This window comes from Lates calcarifer, linkage group LG5, assembly GCF_001640805.2.
Source record: "Lates calcarifer isolate ASB-BC8 linkage group LG5, TLL_Latcal_v3, whole genome shotgun sequence".
In the NCBI taxonomy this organism is placed as follows: Eukaryota; Metazoa; Chordata; class Actinopteri; family Centropomidae; genus Lates; species Lates calcarifer.
The window spans coordinates 871280-887834 of record NC_066837.1 but is presented as its reverse complement, the minus strand read 5'-3'; the positions used below and the strand labels follow the sequence as shown (position 1 = coordinate 887834).

At 42.6% G+C, this 16555-nt stretch overlaps 2 protein-coding genes across 2 annotated transcripts; both read left to right on the top strand.

Annotated features, from left to right (window-relative positions):
- The first annotated feature begins 104 nt into the window (after nt 1–104).
- LOC108888736 (E3 ubiquitin-protein ligase TRIM21) lies at nt 105–2217 on the top strand. Its single transcript, XM_018684859.2, has 2 exons — nt 105–248; nt 518–2217. The coding sequence occupies exon 2, from the start codon at nt 527–529 to the stop codon at nt 2168–2170; it is 1644 nt and encodes a 547-aa protein (XP_018540375.1). The 5' UTR covers nt 105–248; nt 518–526; the 3' UTR covers nt 2171–2217.
- A 2295-nt stretch (nt 2218–4512) lies between these two features.
- LOC108888737 (E3 ubiquitin-protein ligase TRIM21-like) lies at nt 4513–7283 on the top strand. Its single transcript, XM_018684860.2, has 2 exons — nt 4513–4629; nt 4874–7283. Exon 2 carries the CDS (start codon nt 4883–4885, stop codon nt 6524–6526), a length of 1644 nt encoding a protein of 547 aa, XP_018540376.1. The 5' UTR covers nt 4513–4629; nt 4874–4882; the 3' UTR covers nt 6527–7283.
- The last annotated feature ends 9272 nt before the right edge of the window (nt 7284–16555 follow it).

The following is a 16555-nucleotide window of genomic DNA, read 5'->3' as shown; positions in this document are numbered from 1 at the left end:
TTTGTCCAAGTCTTTTATTGTGAAACTGGAATTTTCATCTTAAAGTCAGATGTGTTTCCCACCTGTCTCCAGCAGAGGTCAGCACTCATTAGAGAGGAGAGTCAAATATTAGTTGGTGAAAGTGAAACTTCTAGTTTGTCAGAGCGACAGCAGAGCTACAGTCAAGACAAATCTGTCTGTTTCTGTTTGTAGAGAAATTCAACCGAGTTCAAAGATCTTTCTCAACAACACAGCAGAGACTTTGAGAGGTGAGTACAGAAGGTAACATTTACTTTGTTTCTGTCAGTATCAACGCTGCTCAGAGAGAAATGTATTTTCATTTCATTCTGACTCCTGAAAGAGAACAAGTCATTCAAGAGCAATTTACTTGATTTAACATTCCAGTAGTCATATGATAAATAATCCATCAATACCAAAATGTCTTTTCTTTCACACTACAGAACATGGGTGTTGTCACATGAAGATTCTTGTCGTTCATTTTGTTCTTGTCTTTTTACTCTTTCACTTTTGTTCTCAGTGTGTAGACATGTCTGCTGCCAGCAACCTGAGATCTGAAGATCAGTTTCTGTGCTCCATCTGTCTGGATGTGTTCACTGATCCAGTCACCACACCATGTGGACACAACTACTGCAAAAACTGCATCACTGAACACTGGGATATTAATGACAGGTGCCAGTGTCCCATGTGTAAAGAAATTTTTACCACAAGACCTCAGTTGAAGGTCAACACTTTCATCTCTGAGATGGTTGCTCAGTTCAGACAGGAAGCTCAACAGAAAGCCAGCAGCAGCAGCTCAGAGCAACAAGTTGCCAAACCAGGAGAAGTTTCCTGTGACGTCTGCACTAGAACCAAACTGAAGGCCCTGAAGTCCTGCCTGGTGTGTCTGACCTCCTACTGTGAGACTCACCTGGAGCCTCATCTGACAGTGTCAGGCCTGAAAAGACATCAGCTGATGGACCCTGTGGAGAACCTGGAAGACAGGATGTGTATGAAGCACGATAAACCTCTGGAGCTGTTCTGTAAGACCGACCAGACATGTGTCTGCATGCTCTGCTCTGTTTTAGACCACAGGACACATGAGTTTGTTCCTCTGGAAGAAGAATATGAAGGAAAGAAGGCAGAGCTGGAGAAGACAGAGGCTGAAATTCAGCAGATGATCCAGAAGAGACGACTGAAGATTGAGGAGATCAAACACTCAGTCAAGATCAGTAAAGATGATGCAGACAGAGAGAAAGCAGAAGGTGTTCAGGTCTTCACTGCTCTGAAGGAGTCTGTTGACAGAGGCCTGAACCAGCTCATAAAGGAGATGGAAGAGAAACAGAAAACCACAGAGAAACAGGCTGAAGACTTGATCACAGAGCTGGAACAGGAAATCTCTGAGCTGATGAAGAGAAGCACTGAGGTGGAGCAGCTCTCACTCTCTGAAGACCACCTCCACCTCCTCCAAAACTTCCCATCCCTGAAAGCTGCTCTACCCACCAAGGACTGGACAGAGGTCAGAGTCCGTCCACCATCATATGAGGGGACTGTGGTGAGAGCTGTGGCTCAGCTGGAGGAGACGCTCAGTAAAGAGAAGAAGAAGCTGATTGAGGCTGAGCTGAAGAGGGTCCAGCAGTATGCAGTGGATGTGACTCTGGATCCTGATACAGCACATCCTGAACTCATCCTGTCTGATGATGAGAAACAAGTGAAACATGGTGATGTGAAGAAAAATCTTCCAGACAACCCAGAGAGATTTTCTTATTGTGTTAATATTCTAGGAAAGCAAAGTTTCTCTTCAGGCAGATTTTACTTTGAGGTTCAGGTTAAAGGAAAGACTGACTGGGATTTAGGAGTGGCCAGAGAGTCGATCAACAGGAAGGGAACCATCAAACTGAGCCCTCAGAATGGTTACTGGACGATATGGTTGAGAAATGGAAATGAGTACAAAGCTTGTGCTGGTCCTTCAGTCACTCTCTCTCTGAAGTCTGGTCCTGAGAAGGTGGGGGTGTTTGTGGATTATGAGGAGGGTCTGGCCTCCTTTTATGACGTAGATGCTGCAGCTCTCATCTACTCCTTTACTGGCTGCTCCTTCACTGAGAAACTCTACCCATACTTCGGTCCCTGTCCTAATGATGGTGGTAAAAACTCTGCTCCTCTGATCATCTGTCCTGTCAATCAAACTGTCTGATCTTTTTATGATGAAACAGTCAACAATGAATAAACTTATTAAAGTCATCTTTCCATTTGATGTCTACACTGTAAATATACAGCAGACAAAGTATCTATACTACAGCAGTGGTACAGATGTAAAGACAAGGATGCCAGTGGATCAGAGACATAAAAACAAACCAAACAATGACAAACTGATCAGTTTTTAAATGAAAACATTCACTGTCTTTTATGGGAACTGATGTTCTAATGTACAGTGGAAACATGTTTTCATCTGAATATGATTCATGTGTTCGGTCAGGCCGAGACTAAAGGCAGGACTCAGACGCAGAGATGACGTTAATAAAACAGACTTTATTTACAACCAAAGTTCTCTCACTTGAGTGACAAAGAAACAGAGGCTATAAAATTTTCCTAGGGCGGATAAGAAAACAAAAACAAAAAGCTACAAAAAACAAATTAACAGTGGCTAATAAAGTTAGAACAAATCAAAAATCACTCACAGAGGAGGCAAACAAAAGGCTATGAAAGGATTTAACAAAAAAACGCTCCAATAGGAGGAAAACCAGAAAAGCTCTAAATAAAACTCTCTCCTAAAAAAAACGGAGGACCTAAGATAAGCTATGAACATAAACGAGTTAAACAAAATCACTCCAAAGGGAGGAAAACAAACAACTACGAAAGTACTCTAAGGCTGAGGCAAGAAACTGAGATATCAAAATTACAAACAAAAAAATCACTCTTACAGAGGAACAATGGCTTACTGGAGGCAACACTGTGGCTGTGGATTCAAGGCTGGAGGTGAGTCGGGTGAACGGACGAAGACACTCTGGCACAAGACAAAGGAGACACAGACTATTTAAACACGCAGAGGTAATGGGAAACAGGTGGAGACAATGAGTAATCAGGACACACAGGTGACACATGAGGAAGGGCAAGTGCTCTGAAACGAGAGGAGAGTAAATCCTTCAAAATAAAACAGGAAATGACAAGACCAAAATCCCAAGACAAGACAAACCTCACCGCAGTGTGACATGTTCATGATTTATTAAATTTGTGTTGTATTTCATGTGGGGTGGGTTTTTGCCTTTTACCTTTTCTTATACAAGTTTTATCTTTTAAAAAGTGTTTTAAATGGAAAATATGGGAAAAATTATTGGGTTCAAATCTGTTCTAATAATTACAAATGCTGTTTGTAATGAATAAAGCAGAACTCTATAATCTATGTTTCTTAAAAATTCTTTAAAATAATAGTAAATGTAAAAACTTTGGATTGGTGTGAGTCAGCTGTGTTCAGGTGATGGAGGATATAAATCAGTTGAGCAGAGGATGTAAGGATAGAGAGTCTGGTGGCATCTGGTGGGAAAAATGAGAACTGCAGGAAACGAGAAAGGGCTGGAGAACAGAGGAGGCACATTGTGACAAGTGTGTAAATTACTGGGCTGTAGATGCAACTGTACTGATGCACATTTAGTTAAGTTTTGACTGTAAGATCTTACCGAGCTGCTGAACCACTTACAACTGACCAGAGTCAGTATCAGTAAACAACCTTGTGCCTTAAATAATTGTATAATTTCCCCATTGTGGGAATAATAAAGGATTATCTTATCTTGTCTTAACAAAAAAAGCACAGAATCCTCAACCTCATTCCTGAAAGACAGAAACTGTTGGAACAACTGTAGAAAAGAAGCAAACACAGGTCTGAAGCAACTGGACTTGTGTTAGTTGCTTGAAGACATTTTTCACTCAAAAGCTTCTTCAGTTCTGAAAAACTGATGGGGAAGTCCCAGGTATTTAAGCTTTGATGAGATTGTCACGTTGGAGGTGTCACTTTGGAGGTGGGCGAAGGTGACAACCCCACTAAACGTTAAATACCGGGGACATTCCCATCAGATTTTCAGAACTGAAGAAGCTTTGTGGATGAGCTGAAATGTCTTCAAGCAGCTAAAAGAACTGAAGACTACCATGGTCTGGATGACTGAGAACTTACACAGATAAGTGAACACCGGAATTATATGAAGAGGTTAGAACATTATAAAACAGTTAGTGAGCTGAACTTTGGACTGATGATGGGATTGTTGCAGCGCTGTAGAGGACTGTAGAAACACTGTTGTTTTCTTCTTATCTTGAGATATATTCTTGTTTGTGGGACTTTTTGTTTAAAACGGTTCAGTGAAGGTCAGACAAAGCTGATAAAATAAGTAATAAGTTTCCCAAAAGATTAAACTCATCTTGAGCCAAATGTATGTCACATGTCTGAGTCTGGGGGAGGAAACAAAACCTCACAAACAGAGTTGTGCTGAGAGGTAAAAGTAAAAGACAGGAAACAGGAGAGCTTCAAAGTCACTTTGATCAAATGAAGCCAAACGTTTGTCAAAGCAACAGCAGATCTACAGTCAAGATAAATCTCTGTGTTTCTATCAGAAGAAAAACCTAATCAAGTTCATCAGGATATTTTCTACAACTGCTCAAATACTGGTGAGTACAGCTGATAATATTTACTGTGTTTCAACAAACAGCATTAAAACAAACAGAGTTCGAATCAAACAGGAAGTTCTACTCTTTTCTTTTCACACTGACACATGTCAGATGAGCTTAAGTGAAGTTAACTGAAATTAAAGTGTAAAATTCAACATATTTTTTATTTTTTCAACAATCAACAAAAAATGAATAGTTCTGTAAATAAAACATTTCATATTCACTCTTTGACGTTTGTTCTCAGTGTGTAGACATGTCTGCTGCCAGCAACCTGAGATCTGAGGATCAGTTTCTGTGCTCCATCTGTCTGGATGTGTTCACTGATCCAGTCTCCACACCATGTGGACACAACTACTGCAAAAACTGCATCACGTCACACTGGAGAATTAATGTCCCGTCCCAGTGTCCCATGTGTAACAAGGTTTTCAACACAAGACCCGAACTTCACATCAACACTTTCATCTCTGAGATGGTTGCTCAGTTCAAACAGGAAGCTCAACAGAAAGCCAGCAGCAGCAGCTCAGAGCAACAAGTTGCCAAACCAGGAGAAATTTCCTGTGACGTCTGCACTGGAACCAAACTGAAGGCCCTGAAGTCCTGCCTGGTGTGTCTGACCTCCTACTGTGAGACTCACCTGGAGCCTCATCTGACAGCGTCAGGCCTGAAAAGACATCAGCTGATGGACCCTGTGGAGAACCTGGAAGACAGGATGTGTACGAAGCACGATAAACCTCTGGAGCTGTTCTGTAAGACCGACCAGACATGTGTCTGCATGCTCTGCTCTGTTTTAGACCACAGGACACATGAGTTTGTTCCTCTGAAAGAAGAATATGAAGGAAAGAAGGCAGAGCTGGAGAAGACAGAGGCTGAAATTCAGCAGATGATCCAGAAGAGACGACTGAAGATTGAGGAGATCAAACACTCAGTCAAGATCAGTAAAGATGATGCAGACAGAGAGAAAGCAGAAGGTGTTCAGGTCTTCACTGCTCTGAAGGAGTCTGTTGACAGAGGCCTGAACCAGCTCATAAAGGAGATGGAAGAGAAACAGAAAACCACAGAGAAACAGGCTGAAGACTTGATCACAGAGCTGGAACAGGAAATCTCTGAGCTGATGAAGAGAAGCACTGAGGTGGAGCAGCTCTCACTCTCTGAAGACCACCTCCACCTCCTCCAAAACTTCCCATCCCTGAAAGCTGCTCCACCCACCAAGGACTGGACAGAGGTCAGAGTCCGTCCACCATCATATGAGGGGACTGTGGTGAGAGCTGTGGCTCAGCTGGAGGAGACGCTCAGTAAAGAGAAGAAGAAGCTGATTGAGGCTGAGCTGAAGAGGGTCCAGCAGTATGCAGTGGATGTGACTCTGGATCCTGATACAGCAAATCCCTGGCTCATCCTGTCTGATGGTGGGAAACGTGTTCACTGTGGTGATGTGAAGAAAAATCTTCCGGACAATCCAAAGAGATTTTCTCACAGTGTTAATGTTCTAGGAAAGCAGAGTTTCTCTTCAGGCAGATTTTACTTTGAGGTTCAGGTTAAAGGAAAAACTAAATGGACTTTAGGAGTGGCCAGAGAGTCGATCAAGAGGAAGGGAAACATCACATTCACACCTGAAGATGGTTACTGGACGATATGGTTGAGAAATGGAAATGAGTACAGTGCACTTATTGGTTCTCCACTCCGTCTCTCTCCGAAGTCTGGTCCTGAGAAAGTGGGGGTGTTTGTGGATTATGAGGAGGGTCTGGTCTCCTTTTATGACGTAGATGCTGCAGCTCTCATCTACTCCTTTACTGGCTGCTCCTTCACTGAGAAACTCTACCCAGTCTTCAGTCCATGTACCAATGATGGTGGTAAAAACTCTGCTCCTCTGATCATCTGTCCTGTCAATCAAACTGTCTGATCTTTTTATGATGAAACAGTCAACAATGAATAAACTTATTAAAGTCATCTTTCCATTTGATGTCTACACTGTAAATATACAGCAGACAAAGTATCTATACTACAGCAGTGGTACAGATGTAAAGACGAGGATGCCAGTGGATCAGAGACATAAAAACAAACCAAACAATGAAACTGATCAGTTTTTAAATGAAAACATTCACTGTCTTTTATGGGAACTAATGTTCACATTCAGTGGTAATGTACAGTGGAAACATGTTTCCATCTGAAAATAGTTAATGTGTTCAGTTGTCCTATTTTTGTATGTTTGTTACCATTTAATGTTTCAAATCACACAGTCACTGGTATTAAGGTTTTTTTTTTTAATTGTAAGGAAATCTAGGGAGAAGAACATAAATTAATTTTCTGGCATCTGCCATGTTCTGTATTGTAGTGATAAGCTAATATTATTGTCAGTCTGTAAATTACTGAGCTGGTCTGTGAGTTACTTTGCTGTGGCTATAATTCTGTTGATCTCTATAGATGTTAACAGGGACGATGTCTTTTCCACCTTTTATTGTGGTAACAGACACATTTTGATAATATACAGAAGCCAAACCATTTTACAGCTGAACAGGGTCAGTATCAGTAAACAACCATGTGCCTTCACAACAACAACAGATATTAAATGTTTGTGTTTCTTTTATTTCAACATGGTAAATTTTAAATTGTAAATTTCCCCATTGTGGGACTAATAAAGGATTACCTTATCTCTTAAATCTTCATCAGATCTTTTTTCATATATTTTGAGGTTTAACATCATTGAAATGTGTTTGTGTTCACCACAGATTCAAGTCAAAGTGTTAAATATGTTCCTGTCTGACTGACGCTGAGTCACACAGACACAAACAGACTGAAACAACCATCGTGCCCTGTGGCATTGTGGGTACAGCGGGCTGAAGACACCTGCAGTGACTCCGGTCGGCCTGCAGGGGTAGCTGTTGGTCCAGCACAGAGTCCACAAAAAAACACACACACACACATTGTGAGAATACACTCACTGGTTACAGTACACATGGCTGGAGTGTGTGTGTGTGTGTGTGTGTGTGTGCAGAGTCTGCATCCTGTCAGACTGTGATAACTTGATATTTGGAGGCCTGATGGTGTCCAGATTTAAACAGACAGTCAGCGGCTCGTATGGCAGCATGAATGAACAACACATAACACTGGAATTTGTGTGTTTGCAGTGGCACAGACACACACAGACACACATAGTTGCCTGGGTGTTTAATCCAAATTGTCCTGCAGCATCATGGGAGAGCAGGGCAGCCTTGTGCTCCATAAAACCTGTGTTTACGGTCAGTGTGAACAGATCAACCCGGGTTATTTGACCCTGCTGATGATTCAGGTTAATATAGCTTACAATTAGTAACTAAAGGGTTGTTATAGTCAATCAGAACTAACTCTCACCACGTCGTAAATCAAAACTTGATCCAAAAGTTACAGAAATAGTTAGCATGTTAGCATGTTAGCTCTTCCTGTTGTCAGTGTGTTTCTGGTTAAATGTCTGAAATAAGGTCTGTGGTTTTAACACAAGCTCAAGACATTTTCAGGTTTTATTCTCCGACATAAAATGGGTCAGTAAATCCCCCACTCCTGATGTTTGAAGCTTTTACGTGTCTTAAAAAAGGCGGTTGCTAACGAGTGTCTAAATGAGACTACAGAGGTTGTCGGGGACGTTAACATGAAAACCCATCTACTCACCAGTCCACCTTTACAGCCTCGTTGTGTTTCTACTCACGCTCTTTCAAACTCTCACTAACTTTCTAAGAAGAAAGGCTTTTGTAGAAGAGCTCAGAGCTAAATGAAATGACCAGTTGGAAGCTTAGTGGTGGAGACGTTGACGTCATGTGACCGTGGTGTAGTTGGTTTATAGCCTAACATTAGCTTCTTACTTCAAACATCAGAACAGTGGTGTTCATCTGTGAAGATGATCTGATCAACTAAACCTGAAGGATCAGAAACTTTAGCTGCTCACAGTTTATTTTCTGTGGAGGAACCAGACTGATGCTGACTTCAGGGTTGGACTTCAGAAACACATCATCACTGCAGAGCTCTGTTATTAGATGCAGTCTCCTCTTCAAAATGGCAGACAATGATCCAGCAAGCACTTTGTTTGAAGCATACTGAGGCCTTTAGTCTTGTAATCGTCACTAATCTTTGAAAGTCATGAATCACATTCATTTAGGGGGAAACCTGGCGTAATGTATTTCTTATTTTATTGACATCTGTCTACGTGTCTGACAGTTTGCTGTCCATACAAACACTGTTGACCACGTTGTGTGTGTTTTCAAGGTATCTCTCGGTCTGTTCTGGAGTGTGTGTGCGTGTGTGTGTGTGTGAGTGTGTTTGCTTTGGCAGCGTCCTGCTCTCCACAGATGGCGGCTCTCTGTGTGAAGCCTCCACTGAGGACCGTTAGCATGGCTGAAGCTGCTCAGACAAAGAGGACCGGAGCTGTATGATCCACAAAATGGAGCATGTCAATGAGAAAACTAATACCAGCAGGCGATGAATAAACTCCATAAAATAAAGCTGTGTGTATCTTTTTTCTTCTTCAGGCCTGCAGACGCTCACTCGTGCTGAAATGTGAACTCATGGCTGCCTTTAGGTTCCGACTGTGTTCCTGTTTATCTGCGAGTTTCTGTCTTGATGCTACATTTTTAGAAACAACCTTTTGTTCTAATTTTGGGGTCAAGACGGGAATAGAATTTATTCTGCTGTAAAAGATACGGAGGTGGATGGAGGTTCATATGGTCCCACCTTTAAGCCAGAACGATGTCTGTCTGAAAGGGACAGCAGCATTGTGGGACGATGGCGGTGACGTTTGGATGATGTGCAAAGTGTGCGACCAGCAGCAAACCAACATGTGAGATGTTTGATTCTAATGTTGACTGATTAAAACAACTGAGGATTTAAATCAGGAATTTAAGGTAATTATGTTTTCTCTGTTTGTTTTTGTTGGAGTGTATCAGGTCATCCTGTTCCTTTTTCAGCTACGTATTATGATAACATTTGTGGGAAATCAACCATTGTTATTTTTTGTTTGTTTGTTTTTTTCAAGATGTATATAACTGAAATAAAAATGATTCATTCATTCATTCGGCAGTGAGGAACTGAAGGTCTTTGGCGAGACGTCCAAGATCTTTTTCACCTGCAAACACCTGGACAGTCACATGATTGTCCAAAGATCGTCAGACATGAGGGGCCCTTCAGGACTACGTCCTCAAACAAACCTGAACGGGCCCTTTGCACTGTGGGAAACGTAGGCTGGGTCATGTGACTGAGCGGTCGATGATGTCTGGGTGAATAAGAGGTGGAATTTCCTTCCTGAGCGGCCGAGCAGAACGAGAAAACATGAAATACGGGTGGGCTCACACACACACACACACACACACACACACACACACACACACACACACACACACAGAAACACACTCCTGAGCTGTGGGAGACTCTGGGGGATTAGTGAGGAGCTGGCTGAGGTTTGAAGGAGTTTCCCACACACACACACACACACACACACACACACACACACACACACGCAAACACACATACATTTCCCTGGCTTTAGTCTCCAGAGGGGGGGGTGTTGGGTGTTGGGGGTCTTGAGGCGGAGAAGGATCAGGGGGTGTGAGGGGGGTTTAAGTGTTGCTAACAGGAAGTGATGGAGCACCTCCAGAACAAGCTGTTGTTTGGATTTGCAGCCGTGTTCGTCTGATCCTCGTCCTCCTGTGTGTGTAAATAAACCAGGTCTTATCTCTTGCTCTTCTTCCAGGTTTTAGAGAAGGATCCTGGTCTGGTTTAACCCGTTCATGTCTGAAGTATTTTTATTCTTCTTTAGGCATAAAAAATATTTTTGAGCTTCACTGTTTAAAACACTTTTTTTTAAAAAAAGCAAACAGATGATTATTTATGATTTTCTCCTAATATAAATAAATCCACCACTGTGGTGGACTGAGGGGGTTAATACAGAGACAAACAACATGTTTATTTACACTGAATCTGAACCAGCATCTTTCCCAGAACCTCGACCACAGACTGGACTCTGGACAGACAGAGACGGTGTTACAACACAACAGCAATAACACGAGGACACAAAGAAGAACCTTCCTCCCTCTGATCTCGCTTTAGTGAGTTCATGTTTCTAATGATGGAGCTTCGTCACCGACTCTGGTGTGACGACAAATTATTCCTGCCAGTGTGTGTGTGTGTGTGTGTGTGTGTTTAAACCACACTCTGCTGCTGAGGAATGCAGAGTTTGACCTCGTGACCTCCCACAGATTTACCACAAGAAAAGGCTTTGTGTGTGTGTGTGTGTGTGTGTGTGTGTGTGTGTGTGTGTGTGTGTGTGTGTGCAGCTTGACCTTTGACCTTTCACCAGCAGCGTTTTTAAATAAAATGATCCACAGCATTAACAGGTTGATTTTCTCGCTCGCCGTCTGACTCTGTTCCTCCTCTTTACCCACAATCCTCTGGGGGGACGAGACGAACCCTCCTCTCTCACACAGCTGAGCCGACCTCGCTGGCTAATGAGAACCTGCGAGTGTAGTGTGCTAACATCTCTGTGACCTCTGACCCCTGTGCAGCACATGGCAGTGATTACAGGAGCGGGAGAATCGATGCTGCCGTGTGTTTGGTTTTATCAGATTAGAAAAAAACGTCAGCACTGTGAAACCTCCAAAACGATCTGAACGAATAAATCATCAGCCGTCTTTAAGGGTTAAGGTGACAAACAGAGAACACCACACTGACACTGGAAACTTTCAAGGATCAAGGACGGTTTATTGTCATTCCAATACGTATTGATACATGAAGCAGAACAAAATTCAGAAACGCAGGTCTCAGTTTATAGTGTAATAAATCTAATCAAGAGCAAATATCTAAAAAGGACAAAGAAATGATGAAATAAACAAAATTAAAGTCTGAAGAAACATGATGAAATTAGATTAAACATTAAATTTAAAATTTCTCTTGCCATTCCTGAGCAGCATATATCAGCAGTGACGTTCACCTGAAAGTTTAACTTTAATAAAACTAAGTGGGATAGAAGTATGTATCAATTCATCAAACAGTATACTAGTTCTCTTATAGTATAGTTTACAGTATACTTTGAGCACAAAATAAAACTTAGATGTAAAGTAGTTAGTAGTACTTGTACTGCTCTTACACTTACTTACCAGTGTACTTTTATGAACTAAATGAAATAGCACACTTGAAAGTATGCTACTTAATAAAATAAACTTTATGCTCATTTCTTTTCATAAAGGCCACCAGTCTGGCCATCTGCATCCTTATTAGCAAGTCAGCATGCTAACACGCTAAAATGTTATCTGCTATATGCTGAACTTTAGCATGTTAATGACCACGTCTATCACATTTTATAGGTCTTAGTTACTCTGTCGTGCAGTGTACTGTGGGTATTTTTGTGGATAAATGTATGATGGCCCTGAAGGTCAAAACACAACATTTTAGAAAACACAACAATATTTCATGTTTTCTAAAATGTTGCAGTGTTTTAACCTTCAGAGCCACCATATAAATGTACTTTGACTCAAAAAGAGTCCATGAGCACCAAGTCACCAGGATCTCTTTAGTGCATATTTACACACTCGTACAGGACCCAGCAGCCCTGAATGTCCACATATAAACTCAGCTAGCACAGAGTGAAGTAATGCAGCGCCTCAGAATCAACTCAGTTTATGTTGCAGTAATTTCATCATCAGAAAATCAGAGAAATTGAAACCTCCAACGCTTCACATGCTGATGTGATTCATGCTGTATGATGAGTGTAGAGCTTCACACTCGGCGTATGACAGCACACACTGCGCCCACGCTCAGACTGTGTCACCGCCTCAGGCAGCGGAGAGATTCGACAGGCGACACCAGACGATTCTCCCCGCTGAGGATTTCATGTTAATAATGCAAAACAGACGTAATCGTCTGATCAGACATGCAGAGCGACTCACAGGCTTTCTGCAGGGACTCCACAGAGCTGGGGCTGGATCGGTGTTTGGGTTTTTCATGAGGGAGGAGGGAAACTATGTCAGTGGAATGTGAGGAAACTACACTAAAATAAGATTTGAGTTCTACCACAGCTACATCTTTGTTCTCTGGAGATTACCACAGCAAAACACAATATTTACACACCATCAGTGTCTATGTGCTCTTTTTAACTGTGAATTTCATATTTTTCTGGCGGAAATATAAAAACAATTCAAACAAACATGACGTCCGTCCAGTTGCTCCAGCAGATAATTCACTGTAACTAAACCAGATTAAAGCTAATTTGAATATCTGAAACCACCATGTTGTTAACGTGATGTTTTTGTTCTCAGTGTGGCTGCTGTTGTGTTTACTGTCAGCTGATCAGCAGCTGATTTATTTTTCATGGCTGTGAATTTTCAAAAACTCTCTGACCTTTTTAGGAAATAACAGGAATCAGTTTACTAACTCTGCGTCAATCGTCTCCTCGGCATCAGAACAGAATATTCGATGAAGTCAGAGGAAAACAAGTTCTTCTTGTGTGTCTGGCCGGTGAAGTTAATATTCTGCAGCTACAACTCGGACAAGGTTTGAATTTATCTTTGTTTCAGGTGGTTTTCAGCGTCATGAGTAGCAATGGGGATCAAGACCTGGTTCTGTGCAGACCCGGTTCCAAATCAATAAGTTCTGACATTATCGATACTGTTGTCGGGACTAAGGTCCTGTGGTGTACTGTTTTGAGAGAGTTGTGTCATTTAAATCACGAGCGCACAAACAGGCTTATAAGCTGCACTACACTGACTGTCAATAAAGTTTTGAACTTGTCTCTGCTGAGTCTCCAGCTGATTCCCTCTTTTTCTTCTCACATGATCCCTCACTGGCTTCCCACAGGGACACGATCAGTCTGTGCACAAGAAAAGAGTGTGATAGTTCTGTTTAAGGAAGAACCACAGGAATATCAGCAGAGAGTGGAGCTAACTTTCCCTCTCAGCCGTGGTGTTCGTACAGTCTGTTCCTCCCTCGGTCACGGAGGAGCTGGAGCTGATTGGTGGGCGGTGTTTCTCACAGGGTCACGGTCGGCGACGAGCTCTCGGCAGTGACTCCAGACGTTAATCTTCCTCCTGCACGCAATGTTTCCCGGCAGGCCGAGGTCCAAACACCACAGCTCTGTGAACCCTCAGAGTCTGTATCATCATCATCATCGTCGTCGTCCTCTGGAGGCTGGACACTTTCTTTCACTTCATAAAGGAGGAGGTTTAGAGTTACTTTCATGCCTTTTTCATTTGCTGAAAACCAGCAGAGGTCAAGAGGACAGGAAGTATGAATACGGTGTTCCTGGTCTGGATTTTGTCCAGCGCTGGTTTTGTGTTTCTGACAGACGAGCACGTTGCACAACACAGTTTGGAAACTCTCCCTGCAGAGGAACACTGTTCATAACTCTGTCTCAGGTTTAAAAACGCTGCACTCACCGAGTTAATTTCACCTCTGAAAAGAAACACAAGCGGTCAGATTGATTATAACAACGGATGAAAGGCAAAGACGTGATACAGGAAGATTACATCACACAACTTCAGGGTGCGTTCACAGCTGTCCCGTCTGCTTTAGATCAAATCAACTTTTTTCCTTCAGTGGTTTTTTGGCCATTCTGGTTCGGTTTGTTTTAAACACTGGTTTGTTTGCGATGTGAATGTAAGAACGGCCGACCACAACACTTCATGACTGCAGATATACGGTTTTGGCTTCAGTTCAGAGGTTAGCTAATATTAACTTGTTGAGCAGGAGATGAAGTTTGATATGGAGCTGTAGGTGTTCAAATCTCCCATCAGTCTGAGCTTTTTCAGGACGTTTCATTCACGTCAGTTTAAAATCTGAGCTGAACGAGGGCTCACATACTCAGTTGTTTGCAAGCTCATAGAATAGATCTTTCTTTTTAGACCATTTGCAGCTCTATGATTGACATCACAAGATAAAAAGATTAAAAACACAACACGTGGTGGTATATGTAGGGGTAATAGAGCAAAATGATAATAACATTCTTGTTCTTAGGGTAGGGGCTTATAACACCTCAGTCTGAGGGAGGGGAGGGAAGATTTTTGTGCATTTATGCATTCATATGTCAGTGAGTTGTAGACCCCCCCACTGAGCTCCTGTTCTCGGAGTGACACAGAGCTTAAAGTAATTTCTATTAATCAGTTAATGACTGACCACCTGTCACCCTTAGGTCAGCTTCCCCCTTTGCCTGGCTGTAAACTCGACTTCTGAATACGTTTAATTAAGCCTTTTTTGATTTTTCCAAATGGATCCACTTCAGGAATCAGCTGGATCACCACAACTGTATGAGTCAGTCTGTATGACTTAATGGGTTTTTTTCTGGAACAAGGAGTGAAAGGGGCTTGGAGTGTAACCTATAACTCCATCTTAGTGGCAGATATCTCCTAACCCATGGCAGCTGACCTCTAAACATCCGGTGTCAGTCGGCCAGATCTGTTCAGGTGAGTGACTGAATGGATGTTGTACTGTACCGTAAGCACCTTTACACATTTGTTTACCCGCCTGCTGTCGAGAGAGTTTTTAAAAGGTCAGAGTTTACAGAGAGAGAAGGCTTAGTGAGAGTATGGAGGCTCTGAGCTCCAACTGTTGTTTTAAAAACACAGCTGAAGAAGGTCCGGTAATCTCCGCTGACGGAAACACCCTCTGATCAACACTGCTGACTCCTCCTTCTCCTCCTCCTCTGGTTTCCATTGAAATGAGGACATTTGGCTGTGATATTGGTGCCAGAGGAGCACCCAGGCATAAAACAAACACACCCACACGGCTCAGTCGGCACACCGCAGCCTCTTATCTGGCCGAGCTGGGAGCGTTTCATTCATCTGTCAGGGGAGGAAACGTGGCCAGGAAAAACTGAAAGCAGAAACAGTTGCACGAAAATGTCGCCTCCACATGACTCTGAGCCCATTTCCTTTTCCCTTCAAAAGGTTTATTGTTTGGGTTTCCCTTCTCAAATGCACTTTTAACAGCTCACGTATTGACTTTCTCATTATGAAGGACTCATTTCATCTGGCTGACGAACAGAGAAGCCATTCCTGAGTATTTTTCAAATCCTTTTCCTTTGTCGTAACATGGAGTCACATGCCTCTCGTGACCGCATGACCCAGAGACCTCTGACCCGCTGAGATCCACCAGACGGTACCTGAGCCTCACAAATCAGCTTTAGTCCTCAGTCTGCCAGCAACCGCTCTATAATAAGCCTCATGATCATCAAACCTGATCGCCTCTCCTGCAGTCAGAGAACAAGATCAAGTCATGATTTGATTACAGCCTGTTGGGAGTGTAGTTCTGGGGATGGTTATGTTGGTTTGTCAGTCTACTGTCCAATCAGCAGCTACTGGATGGATCATAATTAAACCTGTTCATTCATGGTGCCCAGTTGGTGTTCATAGTTTGTCCCAGCTGTTCAGTCTAATTTTCAGTGTCATTGTTGATTAATTTAACCCATAAAGGCCTTTACACTCTGCTTTCTCCATGCAATTAATTTCCATGTGTGTAAATTTTTTCAAACTGTTGGTTTTGTTATCCCAGTATCCGCTGGAGGACTTGGTCTAATGAAACCAACAGAACCACATCATCTGCAAAGAGCAGTGACGCAACTCTGAGGTTCCCAAGCTTCAAACCTGCTACCCTCCTCACCTTGGCTACACCTTGAAATCCTGTCCATGAATATCACAAACAGGATACATCCAACCAGGAGGAGATCCCAGGTTAGACCCAGAACTCACTGGTGGGATTATATATCTCATCTTGACTGGGACCGCCTTGGGATCCCCCAGATGAGGCTGGAAAGTGTTGCTTGGGAGAGGGATGTCTGAAATACTGTGCTTAGTTTGCTACCACTGCGACCTAACCCTGGATAACTGGAAGTAAATGTATGAATGGATGGTTTTGTTGTGACACACAGAATGGGAACCCCCCTGAGCCCCCACCACTCCTGTCGCAGTGAGGCATTTGCTGA

Coding starts and splice junctions, on each gene's coding strand:
- LOC108888736 (XM_018684859.2), top strand. CDS start 527: ATGTCTGCTGCCAGCAACCTGAGATCTGAAGATCAGTTTCTGTGCTCC.
- LOC108888737 (XM_018684860.2), top strand. CDS start 4,883: ATGTCTGCTGCCAGCAACCTGAGATCTGAGGATCAGTTTCTGTGCTCC.